Raw genomic sequence first — 14857 nt, 5'->3', positions numbered from 1 at the left:
GCAATATGTAAGTGAAAATATTCATATGTCTGATATTATAACTTTAATAATAAACTCTTAATTTCTCTTGAGCTATAATTAAAAACAATTCATCAAATCAAATAGTCATGAATACCGGATAGATAGCATACGAACCCTATTTTAGATTGAACAAGGAAAAGTTTCTCTTAACATGTCACAAATCTAATTGGATAAATTCTCCATTAAAAACATCCAAACATGAAGTGCTAATGTACTTAAATTAAACACTTTGAATTGATTAGGTAGAGTAACAATTGGGTCATTATCGAATCCAATATTTTACATTATGAAGCTCACATGCTTAATGGAAACATTCAGATATATCAGATCCAACTTAACCTCTGCACAAATTAAACATAAATTCTTTTCTTCAAAGCCTTAATATAATGCCATGCATGTTCATCCATATATGTCTATGCTCCTAAAATACTCTATCATATTATTACATCACTTAATAAAACCAAAATCATTACATTAAAAATATAACATCACTTTATATTTTCATTACTTCAAAACTTGAATTATAGTATATTAGTGCAAATCATAAACGAATTGGGTAATTCACTTATTTCGGGTCATGGGTCACGGGTCACCCACATTATTAACATGTCTTCAAAGGGTTACCACACAAACAATCATTGTTACTAAACGACGACGCTTCAAGATGATCAAAAGGTGAACCCACACCTAATGGTATTGATCCACATAAATGGTTATGGCTAAGATCCAAATGCCCGACATATTTGGCCGACGATAACGAACTGGGTACCCGACCGTTCAAATTGTTAAACGATAAATCCAAAACCATAAAATACGATTTTGGACAAAAAACATCGGGTATGGTACCCGAAAACCCGTTTCGACTCAAATTCAATATACCCAAACCCGAATTGCTTAACAAACTAGAAGGTATTTGACCCGAAAGTAAGTTACTATCCAAATTTAAAGTTGAAAGAACCGGCATTTTTCCAAGTTCGGAAGGAACCGAACCGGTTAACCGGTTCATTGATAAATCCAGATCAGCAAGCCGGTAAATGTTTGAAATAGAAACCGGAATTGAACCGGTGAGTTTGTTCCGGTTCAGCAAAGCGCGGCTTAACATTCCAAGTTTCCCAAAATTAGCGGGAATCGAACCGGTGAGAACGTTGTTACTTAAATCAAGATGCTTAAGTGAACCGAGTTCAACGATCGACGCCGGAATCTCGCCGGAGATTGAATTATCGGCGAGATTGAGAACAGTGAGACGTTGTAAGTTTCCGATATTGGAAGGAATTTTACCGGTGATTTGGTTTCCGATTAAGTCAAGGATTCTGAGATTAGAAAGTGAAGTAACACATTGAGGAATCTCGCCGGAGATAGCTTTCCAGTCGGCGACGATGAGTGAAGTGAGACGATCGATCTTACAGATCTCCGGTGAGATATTTCCAGTCATGTAACCGGAACGGCCGGATTTAACGAAGATAGGATCCTCCGACTCGCCGCGGAGGTTGATGTCGGTTACTCTACCGGAGTCGCAGCTAACGCCGTACCAGTTAACGCAGCAATCCTCACCGGACCATGTGTTGAAGATGCCGTGGTAAGGCTCTTTAAGTGCTGCTTTGAAGGATAATAGAGCGGTTCTGTCTGACGGTGAACAACCGTTAACGGCGATTATGACGGTGGTTAGGAAAACGGTTAGAGAGATTATGAATGAAGAAGCCATTGTATTGTGTTGTGTGGGTTAGGGAGGGTTTTTGTTGAGGGTAAGTAGTAGTTATGTTGTGGTTTGCATGGTTATATAGATGGGTTGAGTGACGAAATTGCCCTTTGTGTGGTGGTGTTATTGCACTCTGTGACTATGTGTAGCTCTGTGTTTTACTGACATTAACCACGTGATGTTGCCGGTGCTTGACATGGTGGTAGGGTAACCTTTTTTATTTGAATAAATAAATATTCAACTGATACTGATCTACTCCTACGGCTCCATTCTTAATCTTTTGAAATATCAATAATTTTAAGAATAAATATACTTAAAAGAAACAAAAGAATTTGGACAAATTTATTGGTACAATTATTTTTCATAATAATTGTGATTTTTGTTAGAAGTTTTCATAATAAGATATGGAGGGAAACCGATTTCATGTTGTAATTTATGATACAGTTTTATATGAGAGTTGTTCGATTTAAATTGTGCGGTTGAGAAGGCACGTAAGTTTTATCGTTGGATCAATTAAATGAATTAGTGGCCAGTTCTCGGATCATAGGTTTGTTAGCGACGTGGAGTCAGATTCCTACTATCACCCCTTGCTTGAACCTGAAGTATACTTAATTGAACAAGTTAGGCAGAAATCACAGTCGGAAATAGTGATTTTATAATAGAATTAATTTGTACAGTCATATTTAAAACATATTTAAAACAGTGTCTAACCTGCGTAAATAATAACCGTAGCAAATTTTAATCCGATACGGAGGAAATATCGCTTGAGAATTTGGATTCGTTGTGAATAGCAAAACTTGTGAATAATTAACTCAAATACACGAATTTACCCATGTTTTAGGGCAGTTTTGTTGTTTCTCTCGGACAATTTTTAGAATCAATATCATTTTCCGTCACATATGCGATAGTGAAAATAATTGAGCATTTACAATCATATTCAATTTTGTGGGGTGAAAATTCTAAAGAATATAAAACTAGAAGAACCAAACTATAACCAATAAACTTAGCTTTTCCCACCATGTGAAAAAATTTACCCTTCCCCACCATAAACGTCAGCATTAAGTCAATCAACCTTTATATAGGGTCACATTTAACATGGGAAAGTTGTACAAGATGCAGCAGCAGCAAAGCCATTAACTTATTTGTTTGTTCTGATTCTTCATTCATCATGTTACTTGGCATCATTTCTACATCGTATAAAGTTGTACAACATGCAGCATATTAATGTGCTGAAACTGAAAGTGATGGATACTGCTACAGTACGAGAGATCAGAGAGGGGGAAAAGGTGGAGCACAGAGAAGAGACCCAAGAAAGGGGTCTGTGTTAATTAGAGAGCAACTTTATTATACACTGGTACTATAAAACTTCAAGTTTTTTTTTGACTTATGGTACTATAAAACTTCCAAGTTATTAGAGCACCATTATCGGTGCTTTTTGAATGAAAAGGAACGGCTTTTGTCAGGAGTGTATGGATAATCCAAATAAATCCAACGTTGCTACAGTGCGCTTCATTGTTTTGTTTGCCAACGGTCTTAATCTGACACATGGTATATGCAATGGTATAAATGAGTAAAACATGTGGGACCCAATGAGATCCATTTAAGAGTTTTTGATGAGTTGTATGGATATTTGAGAAATGTGATTGAGTTGCTTAAATAATTGAAAAGTGTAAAATAATATAAAGAATGAAATATGACCCACTTAAAGAACTCATATTGAGTTTTGGGATAATGATGCTCTTATGCTCTTGATGGTCACCCAAAAAAAATGTACATTCCAAGTGTTGGTTGGAAAAAATTCCTCCCGTTATTTATTCTTAGGGTGGACCAAAAATACAAAATTATGGGTGGATGAATAGATATACCGACAACATCACCCGCCAGTAATAGTGATAACATAGTAAATTTCAAATAGATATTATCTCATTTTAATCTATACCACCAATACAAACACATCCTACAGAATTTGTGATAGCATTATATGTTTTTACCAGGGTAACAATAAAGTTGAGACATTTTTTACCGCACCATAAGAAAATTTCAAATATTCAAATGCTATTAATTTCCACTATCCAAGACAATAATCCATTTTTCCTGATTCTAGTTCTTTCAAGGAAACTATTACTATATCCGTAATAGAAAAGACTAAAGTTACATAAAAAAACATTAACATGACAAAGAGGCATCATCTGTATTCCGCAGGCAACCGGTAACCTGGCATGACTAGTTTATCTGCTAACATCTTGCCAGTCTTTGGCATAACATGCCAGTGCAAGGTGAAGTTAAATTCTTTACCACGCAAATTGCTTCCCTGGACACACAAAAATTACACAATAAAGGCCTAATGAGGTTTAAGGCAAATCAGATTATGCACAATCCTTGAAAAGTTGAATACCTGATCAATGAAGCGGTATTTATTTGATGTGGTAATTGTAAATTTTGAGTGCTCTTTCTCCTGAATGATAGCATCCCAGAGGGATATCTGTAAAATGACATCTCAAGATCCTAAGCAACATATATTACACAACATATACAGAACATGACAGAGATGCATGTAGCATAACATGCAAAGACACAGTTATTTGAGTGGCATGAAATCAGGAATAGCATAAATAAACGTTTAGGCTGCCACCAAAACAATAGAAGTTTGAGATCCACCAACCAGCTATTACCCTACCATGGCTTCCTTCTATCTATTCTCTCTTTATAAAAAGAGCTGTCGGGTTTTAAATTTAGGACTGTTTACTTTCTAAAAACAAAGTTTTCATTTTTCTAAAATTTGTGTTGATTTTAAATTGCTAACAAGTAGACAAAAGATGAAAGACAAACTAGGAAGAATGCATTATCAGGAACAATTAAAACAATATCTATTTTCAAAAAATTGTAAAAGAAAATTGTGAGGAAAACATTAGATTATTCTCTTAATTAGTTAAACTGAAAACAAAAATAAGACACATGGAAGGTAGACGAGCCCTACATGTGTATTTCAACTGAAGATGCAAACTAGCTAACTAAACAAATAGTACCTGGTTCAAGACATGCTTTGGAGTTACATATTCAGCGGCTAAAAATACAAAAACCTGCAAGCAAAGAAAAGAAGCAAAACAAGTTCGTTGACAGCCTCAAAACACTGGATATGAGAAATCAAAGCTCATATTAAAATGACAATACAACAAGATATGCAAAATTAGTTTTCATTCTTCCCATCCAGTACTGGGATATTCAACTTATTGATATAATTTTCAGAAAGCAGTAAAAAAAGTGAAGAGGCAAAGTGAAGTCACGAACCTGTTTTGTGTTCCACGTGAAAAGGGTTTGTAAATCTGCTGATATATTCAGTGTCATGCTAACCTGCAAGAATAGAATGGCTCTCATTTCAGATAGGGAAGCATTATGAATTTTAGTAAAATGGTTAAGGAGTGAATCAATGTGTGGACGCTTGCTACTGGAGAAGAGCTCTCTTGTCATGCAGTGTTCTCTAATGCATTCACTCTTTTGCTCAGGTTATGGCGTTTTAATCATCAATGTAAGTTACTTCCTGGCCGAATAGACCTCTGCTATGATACCATTACTTCGGCTCAGATTACAAAGCCATTTTCTGCATGGTTATGCACTTATGCAGAAATTTTGTTGACTATTGAGGTGCTGTCAAGATTTAGAAGTAACGGTTTGGAGAATTGACAGCACAATTGGAAGTTAAAATTAGAAGTATAACAGAGCTCCAATCACCCAACTTAAGTCTAGGATACTATCAGCACAATTGGAGGTTCGACAGCACAATTTTTAGTTTAGATTAAGTCTAGGATACTATAAAGCTACTAGATACACAATCTGTATATCTGAGCCCCAATCACCCAACTTACGGCCATACCAGTCCTGAATTTCAATTTTTAGAGTTACATCACAAATTCCAAAGCCAAACCGTAGGTGAGCATCAAGTCAAACTCTTGATGTATGTTCAAGTGTTTTTTTGACTAAGATATTTATGTTCAAGTGTTAAAGTCTATAGAAAGTGCCTAAGTTGAAGACAACATAAATGTTAAACCAGATAAGTCATTGAAATGAAACCTTCTCTGACAGTTTGTTTTGTTATCCCTAACTGTATGTCTGCATAACCTGAGGTCAACCGGAGCAGTATAGCTAAGTCTGGACCTTAAGTACCAAATCTTGACTTTGAAAGCTTTATTAGTGACTTAGATACACAACTATTAAATCAGAATATACAGAGTTTGACCCACTTCCCACCTTTTTGTAAGACCAAAGGGATCCTATATACCAAAAATTTGGTCAAGGGAACAAGTATAACTCAGGTTGGCCCCATAATTGCAATTTAACACTGAAAAGAAAGTCATTTGGGGTATATTGTAGAAGTCACACCCATAAATTTAAAGGAGTTTGATTCTGAGATTCGGTACACAAATTGTATATGTTAACGTAGCCCTATCTAGATAAATTATGATCAAACAGACTTTGGAATCTCATATAGTACATATAATACAAGTCTAAATGGAAGGTTAAGTGAAATAGAGGATAAGTAGGCTGCTAAAGAACTATTTGGCCGCAATTTGCAGCTGCTACAACCACTACTGCAAAATGCGGGTAGCTAGTATTTAGCGCCGCACAATGGGCCATTTCCTGTTCAGAACAAAGTAAACTACGTGAGGGTTTAAGGTGGAACTTACCCATAACCTATGAACAGAATTTTTTTGGATTTGAACTCAAATCACAGTAAATGTGAGCAAAAGATCCGACCATATGTGGCTTGTTGTGTGTTTCTATTCTAATAGTAGAAAAGGAAACCAATGATTTTTCCTCGATTCATTCTGTTCAGATTTCATTTCCTCATACACGCACGTACATGCCTTCCCCTTTTGATTATTCCGAAAACTGATCTAGCAAGTAGTTTATAATCAACTAAACTGATTCTTGTCCATCAAATTATCTCTTCCTTAGGATTCTCTCATCACTAATGTTTCCTCTCGTTTTCTCCTTCACTAAATTCCCTTCTCGATAGTCAATGTTGTTCCAGCACATCAAAATATAAATTGAATTTCTATGTATTACTCTCTTAAATATGAAACTTGTTACTCACATACAAATAACCTTAGACATAGAGAACATAAAAAAACAACCCTAAACATCTTGTCCTAAAATGTGTGAAGCGATATCACAATAGTTCTGAATACATCAAAATGACATAAAAACATACATAAATTGTTACAATAGTCCTACATGTATCAAAATAAACAACCAAAGATCTGAAGTTCATTAGTTAATTTGGTTTTCAAATGTCTTCTATTAGTTAGATTCATCCTCAAATATAATAAAAGTACTAACAAAATCAGGGTCTCAAAATCAATAAACTCAGAGGACTACAGTGACAACCCCTCACTTAGGTCTCAAAATCACAGTTACTTTATCTTAAAAAAAACAAAATCACTGTTTAATAAAGAAAGCTGATTCTTCGCTAAAATTGAGCTGAAGATAAAATGATTTATGTTTAGATACATTAATATAAAATTGAGTTGAACATCAATTTTGAGCTTAAAATTCAATTCTAAAATCAGAAGTTACAATTTCTAACTTATAATCAATTCTGAAAACAAAATCAATTCTACTATGGAGGAATGAAATATGTTAAAATCAATGGTAAACATCTAGCTAGAGTCAATTTTTAATCAAGAACGAATGAATTATTACCTCGTCATTGCCGTTAGGTTGTTTCTGAAACCAATTGACCTTTAAAACCTACATGAAAATATCAATTTAAGAATGAATGGTTATTGAAAGTGAAAGAGAAAGGGTTTTAGAGAGAGAGAGAGAGAGGTACCTGAACTTGAACCGAAGGAGATGGAGAATTGAATGAATCAGTGAAAGAAGCAATAGCACACATGAAACCAAGAATTGTAACGGCAAAGGTAAACAAAGCATTCGCTCTGTAACCGAATGAATGCATTTTGATTATTCAATTCAATTCAATTGAACTTTCTCTGAGAAATCAAATTTTCAGAGAAAGAGAGAAAGGGTTTAAGCCTCTGTTTGGTTCAGCTTCAACATGCCATGGACGTGCGTTTTTTACCTCTGACGTGATTTATGAGGCTTGTAAAGGTGTTTGGATTTTTTTATTAAAATCACTTTTATGGTTCAAACTTGATTCTACAAGAAGCAGGAAACTCCAGCTTCTGCGTTAATGTAAATCAATTCTATTCATGTTAATGTACGGTACACTCTTCAATTACCCTTGACAATTATTTTATACACTTATATATACTTGTTTCTAATACTTAACGGTGCGAACTTGGACAATTAATTTTGTGGTAATTTTGGGTATCAGTATTTTTAAGCAAAATTAATTTAAAATAAATTTATTTTTTATAGTATACATAAAAATTACTTCTCTTGTAACAAAAAAAAATTAAGGGGTTAACCTCTTCCGACAAATGCTTCTCCATATGATGTACCGGCCAGGGATCGAACCCGGAACTAAATAATTATGACACCCGAGTATCTATCACTTGTATCACACTATGTTGTAACATTAAATTTTACTTATATGACACTTATAAATTATATCCAATTAAGTACCAGTAATCGGTGATCACTTAATTTTGTTTGTTATTTTCCATTTCATTACGTTATACAATTAATGTTTTTTTTATACAATAAACATAATGAAACTTTTTTTTGTGCTATTGAATTTTTAACTTATGTATATGTTAAGAATTTTTTTTTCACCACCGGTCTAATCTGGTTTAGGGGTCAGTTCTAGCATTAAGTGTTTCCAGTCCCCTTCCGATCGCAGTTACGGGGGGATCGAACCGCAGTCCTCCCTACCAAGTTCAACGTCAATCACACTGAACCAACTAACGATTGATTTATGTTAAGACCCTTTTGATAATTTACACATTTAAAAGTAATTTTGACTCAAATTATCAAAACAATATCGAATATTGAGAATCACTTTTACATCTATATATCCAAACATAAACCAATTCTGTTCAACTCACTTTTAACCAAAATCAATTCTGTCAAACTCAATTCTACCAAACTCAATTCTAGCTACCGCTAAACCAAACACACACTAAGAAGTGTTGTAATGACGAAGCGATGAAACGATCCTCGTCTCTGATTGGATACACCATGCATTCGGTGGGGTCTCATTGGATTTATTGCATTATTACTTACTTTTACTTGTAAAACTTACCATAAGAAATTAAGAATGAATATTCAAGAATGTTGATTTTTTAGTAAATAAAATAATAAAAAAAATAAATGTTGATTACTTGTAAATAAGGTTCGAACAAAAATTGTTACTACTAAATATCAAAATAGAGTTTTTTCCAACGATTCGTCTTAAGAGACCTCATTAACCATTTAACATCAATGTCTTAATTGTTTTTTGGGTCAAATTGATTTTTTTTTAAGAAAGCCTAACTTGATTGATATTATCATGATTATTAAGTTTGACATTTTTTGTCATTAGTTGAGAATCGAGATATTCTATTTTTGTGTGAATTTTTAGATAGTATTTATAAAAAATAAAAAAATTAATGCGCAAATTGTTAGTATTTTAATTGTTATATACTATATTTTTTTGACAAATTTTAATTGTTATGTTAGTTTTTGTTTTTATATTTTGCCAAAACGAACTTTGAACTTCCAACTCTTTTAACCTTTAGTTTAATTAGTTTGACCAATTGAACTGTTCATTCACCCTTATTTATCACTTTATTTATGGATAAAAAAAAAATAAGGGAAGGATAATATACTTCGTGGTAGTTAAAAGTTAAAATCTTCCAAGTCTTCGTGGTTGTTAAAAGTTTAAATCTTTCATGTCATTGTAAAGAAATTGGTGAAATGTGAGTTCTGTTAGACTCTTTAGAAAGAAAATAAAATATGTAAAAAATAATAATAGTAAAAGCTAGAAAACTACAACATGCAGGATACAAGTCATTTCATACTCCATACTCCATTAGAACACTCCTTAGGTTAATTATTTTTTAAAAATATGATTTTTTATTTTTGAAATTTTTTAATACTCAAATTTATCAATATGTACATATGCATCTTTCACCTTTTTCATTTGAACCAAAAGTCATTTCTTTAATTTAAATAATATTTAAATTTATTGGTATTGATAAGTTTTTTATAGTTAAAAGAAGTTTCCCTTAAGCATGTGCAACCTTTTAAAAAAATTTAGACTTTAAAATAATAGTTATATATTGTCAATGTTTATAAAATATCATATTTGTATCAATGGTCTTAGTAGAATCTAATATTTGTGTGGGTAATCCTTGGTTCGATGCCCAACAAACTATGAAGGTCTGGTCGCCATAATTGAAATTCTAATCATTTTAAATTAAATTAAACCCAATAAAAGAAATGGCAAAATCTAAGAATTGAACTCATTCACAAACTCAACCACTAAGCCATTACAAGTTTTGCAACAAATTTCCAAATTAATGTATTTTTAACATTTTAACACAACTTTATGGCAAAAAAAAAAAAATACATTTTAACTCAACTTAAGTATTTGTATCACAAGATATAAGTATTTATATCATAAGATAAACCCAAATTAACTCTTCTAAATGCTAACTTAACTAGGACTATGTCTATGCCCTTTGATCAGGTTTAAACTATAACATGACAAGCATAATCAATTAAGAAAAATCCCAAAGGAATGTTCTCTGTATTGAAATGAAATAAATTATATAATAATCAGCCAAAAATGTCTTCAGTAATGAATGATTCCTCCTCAGTATCAATACATGTTTCTGAAGGTATCTGAAGTGATTCATAGTTTAGTTGTCTAGAAGCTTCATACAAAGCTATGCCAACACTTACTGATAGATTTAAACACCTTACATATGTTTCAACCATTGGGATCTTAATAGTACCACCACCATATGGTTCAGTTTTGCAATCTAACAGTGCTTCTGGTGGAAGACCAGTAGTTTCAGCGCCAAATAAAAGATAATCGCCTTTTCTGTATGAAAAGTCCTGTAACATACAAAGGAACCATAATCAATGGTCCATTCACATTTTCCTTATATTAAAGGGAACTATGCTATTAAACTTAATGATGAGCAACTCACAGAATGAATTTTTGTTCCCCTCTTTGTAAATGCTAGCAACCGCTTTTCACCCTCCTGTATCAAAATAATTGTACATGTAGAGTCAAGAAAACTATGGCAGAGATTCCAGCAATTTAACTTTTAAGATGATAATCACCTGTTGCAAAAAGTAATCACGAAAACCTTCCCAAGAATCGTGAATTTTAACAATTACGTATCTGCAGTTTTGTGTTAATAATGGAAACAAATATAAAACAGTAACACAATTACTGTCAATGTTCAGTTTTGTTTTATTTTAGATAAAAAATATTAGATATGTTGAAACTATACTAGATGCACTAAATTTGAAAGGCAACACACTTCAACTAGTAAAAACAAGATGTGGACGAAGATATGAGCTAATAAGGGTCAAGCAGAACTGAATTTGAAATAAACTGCGATAGACAGTTAGGTACTACAGTACTAGTAGGACTATTCATGGTTCGGTTCAGGAAAGAAAACTGAACTGAACTGTCATAACGGTTCGGCAAAACTGAATCGAACTGGTAATGGTTCGTCCCAAACTGAACTGGTATAATATAAAGGTTTAATGCACCGATTCTGTGTTTCTGAACCGAACCGGAACTACCCTGAACTATACCTTTTCGAACTAAACTGATTCTTTGTGAGCCGAACTATACCAAATTGCTATTATCAATAGATATTAGGACTGTTAAATGAAAAATCGAAGCAGACCAAATATTAAGACTGTTAATAAAAACTGAACGGAACCGTTCAACTGAATCAAACTGCACTGAGAAGATGAACTGTGACGAAACTGAACTGGTTGAGTACAGCTTGTGAACTACTTGTGACAATTCAGTTCTTTCTGACGCAATTCGGATTGATTTAATGGTTTGATTCAGGTTTGTGTTGAACAGTCCTACTAAGTACTAGTACTACTCTGCATTGTAGAGAAGTTTTTCACTTTTTCTAGAATATCATAAGAGATGCAAATGAGATAAAGGTTTCAACTTTAAAAAAGTATATATCCAAGGATACGGCCAGTAGTCCAATCCAGCTCGCTTTAGTTTGGTATCATCCACCTTATATCCTAATGGCTGAAAAGATAGAGGAATACAAAGGCTATAATTAGTATTTTGCAGTGTTGTTAAATAGCGGTAACATAGCAGAATTTGAACAAATTGATATTGTTCCACATAGTATAAAATGTTGTCAAATAGCAGCGGCTATAGTGGCACTATAGCAGTGTTGCGTACAGAAGAGTTGGAACAAACTGCTATTTTCCGTGATGCACGATTGACAACACTGGTACTTTGCAACAAACATGAAAATAATTGAGTTAGAAAGCAAAACTCACCCCAACTAAGTGTAGTCCAACAGCTGATGCTGCACATGTTCTAGCAATGCAGCCAGTGTTTCCTGGAATCTACCAAGAACATAAATATCAGAGAACTCTTCTAGCGATATTGGTTATTCTTTTGAATACATGTCAGTGTTAGTGAATTGAGGAAATCGACAGGAAAATGACATAAACCAGTTTTTCTTGTGATATTGAGTAATGAACTAACAAGTTTGACAAGTATCCATATTATTTTTTAAAAGATAAAGGAAACAATCTCTCGCACTTGAATAGTATTTGAGACTATACAACAAGATTCTAACCAAAGGGGTAAGAACTTGATTTTCAACAACTCAAATACATTTTCTGCTACTTAACTAACTCTGAAAATATTTATCAAAAATACCAATGCTGGCAGCAAGAAGGTTTTTGTACATGATAAATCATGGATACCATAGTCCAATATATATTCGAGATAATTAAATATGAATGAAAGGTAGACGTGCAACAAGTTGTGCTGTTAAACCTTTTTTGATGGCAAAACCAATCCTCCAAAAAACTACATCCATAGACCTAGGAAATTGTCAAAAGCAAATGGTATAAAAACAGGGCTGACTTTCCTACAGTAAAGTCCCCAATTCCACAAGTGGGGAAAACTCTAGTCCAAGTCCACACAAGCATATTTCCTTCCTATCCATCCCAAAGATAGAAAAACATATTGTTGGGTCACGAAGGGGCAGCGGGGAGATTATCCACATTGGGCTCAGAACAACCATACAAGTGAGTTGGACACCGCACTTTTACCCAAAACCTTAAGGCATTAGGTTTATGGGTCCTCACATTTATAAAATGTTCAACCTCCACTTTTCTAAGCAATATGGAACTTAACTCACTCACCAATGCCCGTTGCCACAACACATATTTGTACATATAAATTTGAAGTAGAGAATGTTATACCTGAGGGGAAACAAGTACAACTTGAAGAATCTTCGAATGTGAAGATTCATTAACCCCCTGTCCAACACCCTGAGGCAGACTACCTTCCTTGCTTATCTCAGCAGCAGCAGTAGCAGAACCATCTGTAATAACAACAATTAAACAAAAATAATAACAACATTAGAAAATAATTAAAACAATAAAAGCAAATTAGCCAGAGAGAGAGAGAGAGAGGGATTACTACTGAGAGAGGAAAGGAGAGAGAAGCGAGGAGAAGAAATGGAAATGGAGGGAAAAGGTGAGGTGGGATGTTTGAAGTGAAGTAAAGAGATTGTGTGACGAAAAAGAGAAAGTTTGGATCGAAAATGAAAAGGGTTTGATGCTGAAGCTAAGCTGTTTAGGGATTTCAGGGCAGAAGGGAATGGTATGTCCATTCCTTAACTTCTGCTTTTTTTCTTTCTATCCTATGCGGAACGGGAGAGAGAGAGAGAGAGAGAGAGAGAGAGAGAGAGAGAGAGAGAGTCAAAGTGTTACACTTGGAAGCTCGGTTTCAAGTTTTGTACTGTTGTTGCTCCCTTCAAGTGAACATGACAAACTCATAAGAAAATAAATGGCAAATTTTTTTTAGATAAACTATTTTTATTGGTATCTAATATTATTTTGAAACTTCAAATTCTTTTTTTATATGAGTATATTTATACTCATAATAAATATAAATATAATAGTATATTTATACTCATAATTTATATTATTTTGAATATAAATCTAATATTATTTTGAATATAAATATAATAGTATATTTATACTCATAATTTATATTTGGGGCTGCTAATTTAGACCCAAGTGCACCTTTTGAGTTGGACAAAAATACCCTTTCTTTTTATAAAAAAAAAAAAAAAAAACATATTGGCGCTGATCCAGTGTCGCGCGCCTACCGCAGGACCACCGTTACAGACCGTTGATTTCCATCAGACGGCCAAGAGATGATCTCATCATGGCTGTCGGATCAATCAGACAGTCTAGATCATCCAGATCCATGATAAGCCAGAGCGTGCACCACACTAGATCTACGCCTGGAGAGAGAAAATTTTATTTTAATAAAACCGGACACGTGTCAACTGCTGGGTGGTTGGCGTGTTTTTTTTTTCATTTAATACTTTAAACTCAATTATTTCGTTGTAAATTAATTTTTTATTTTTTTATTTTTATACCAAAATTCATAATTTTTTTTTTGTCTACAAATAGAGACTTGGTTCGTTTGATTTGGACACAAAAAAAAAACTCAATTTTTCACTACCTTTAATTATCTTTATATAATACTGTGAAACCATTTAGCTGGTAGAATGGTTTCACAGTATAACTCTCTGAAACCATTTTACTGGTAGAATGGTTTCAGTGAGTAATTTCTTAATTGTTTGCTTCTGAAACCATTCTGAAACCATTTAACTGGTACAATGGTTTCAGAGCGTTGTACTTTGAAATCATTTCACTGATAGAATGGTTTCAGGGGAGTTGATTCTTAATTGTTTGCTTCTGAAACCATTTTACTGCTAGAATGGTTTCACAGTATAACTCTCTGAAACCATTCTTCCAGCTAAATGGTTTCATAGTAATATATAAACATAATTTTTCACTTCCTTAATCTCGTTATTTATATGTTCTATTGCATTTTAAATTATGTGTATCGTACTAAGTACGTTACTTGTGTGTTGTAATTTAACACGCACCACTCAATCAACTCACTGAAACCATTATACCAGCAAAATGGTTTCAGAATATAACTCT

At 33.5% G+C, this 14857-nt stretch overlaps 3 protein-coding genes across 7 annotated transcripts; all 3 read right to left on the bottom strand.

The window, feature by feature from the left end:
- Positions 1-236: 236 nt before the first annotated feature.
- LOC123917547 (DNA damage-repair/toleration protein DRT100-like) lies at positions 237-1792 on the bottom strand. The gene has a single exon (XM_045969300.1). It carries the CDS (start codon positions 1721-1723, stop codon positions 623-625), a length of 1101 nt encoding a protein of 366 aa, XP_045825256.1. The 5' UTR covers positions 1724-1792; the 3' UTR covers positions 237-622.
- Positions 1793-3751: 1959 nt separating this feature from the next.
- LOC123917546 (signal peptidase complex subunit 3B-like) lies at positions 3752-7749 on the bottom strand. The gene is made up of 6 exons (XM_045969299.1): positions 7548-7749; positions 7418-7465; positions 5006-5068; positions 4744-4797; positions 4113-4199; positions 3752-4028 (listed from the first exon to the last, which is right to left on the bottom strand). Exons 1-6 carry the CDS (start codon positions 7671-7673, stop codon positions 3903-3905), a joined length of 504 nt encoding a protein of 167 aa, XP_045825255.1. The 5' UTR covers positions 7674-7749; the 3' UTR covers positions 3752-3902.
- A 2661-nt stretch (positions 7750-10410) lies between these two features.
- Positions 10411-13604, bottom strand: LOC123917544 (putative tRNA (cytidine(34)-2'-O)-methyltransferase). Of its 5 annotated transcripts, none has more exons than XM_045969295.1 (8): positions 13409-13566; positions 13314-13378; positions 13094-13215; positions 12155-12223; positions 11836-11894; positions 10952-11012; positions 10816-10869; positions 10411-10720 (listed from the first exon to the last, which is right to left on the bottom strand). In XM_045969295.1, the coding sequence occupies exons 1-8, from the start codon at positions 13504-13506 to the stop codon at positions 10439-10441; spliced, it is 810 nt and encodes a 269-aa protein (XP_045825251.1). In that variant the 5' UTR covers positions 13507-13566; the 3' UTR covers positions 10411-10438. The 5 variants fall into 5 exon arrangements, with proteins under 5 accessions (XP_045825251.1, XP_045825252.1, XP_045825249.1 ...); XM_045969296.1 differs by having other exon boundaries at positions 13317-13378; XM_045969293.1 differs by having other exon boundaries at positions 13314-13604.
- Positions 13605-14857: the final 1253 nt, after the last annotated feature.

Source organism: Trifolium pratense, linkage group LG3 (assembly GCF_020283565.1).
Source record: "Trifolium pratense cultivar HEN17-A07 linkage group LG3, ARS_RC_1.1, whole genome shotgun sequence".
Taxonomy (NCBI): domain Eukaryota; kingdom Viridiplantae; phylum Streptophyta; class Magnoliopsida; order Fabales; family Fabaceae; genus Trifolium; species Trifolium pratense.
Note: the sequence above shows the minus strand (reverse complement) of the source record. Positions and strands in the feature narration are given on the sequence as shown.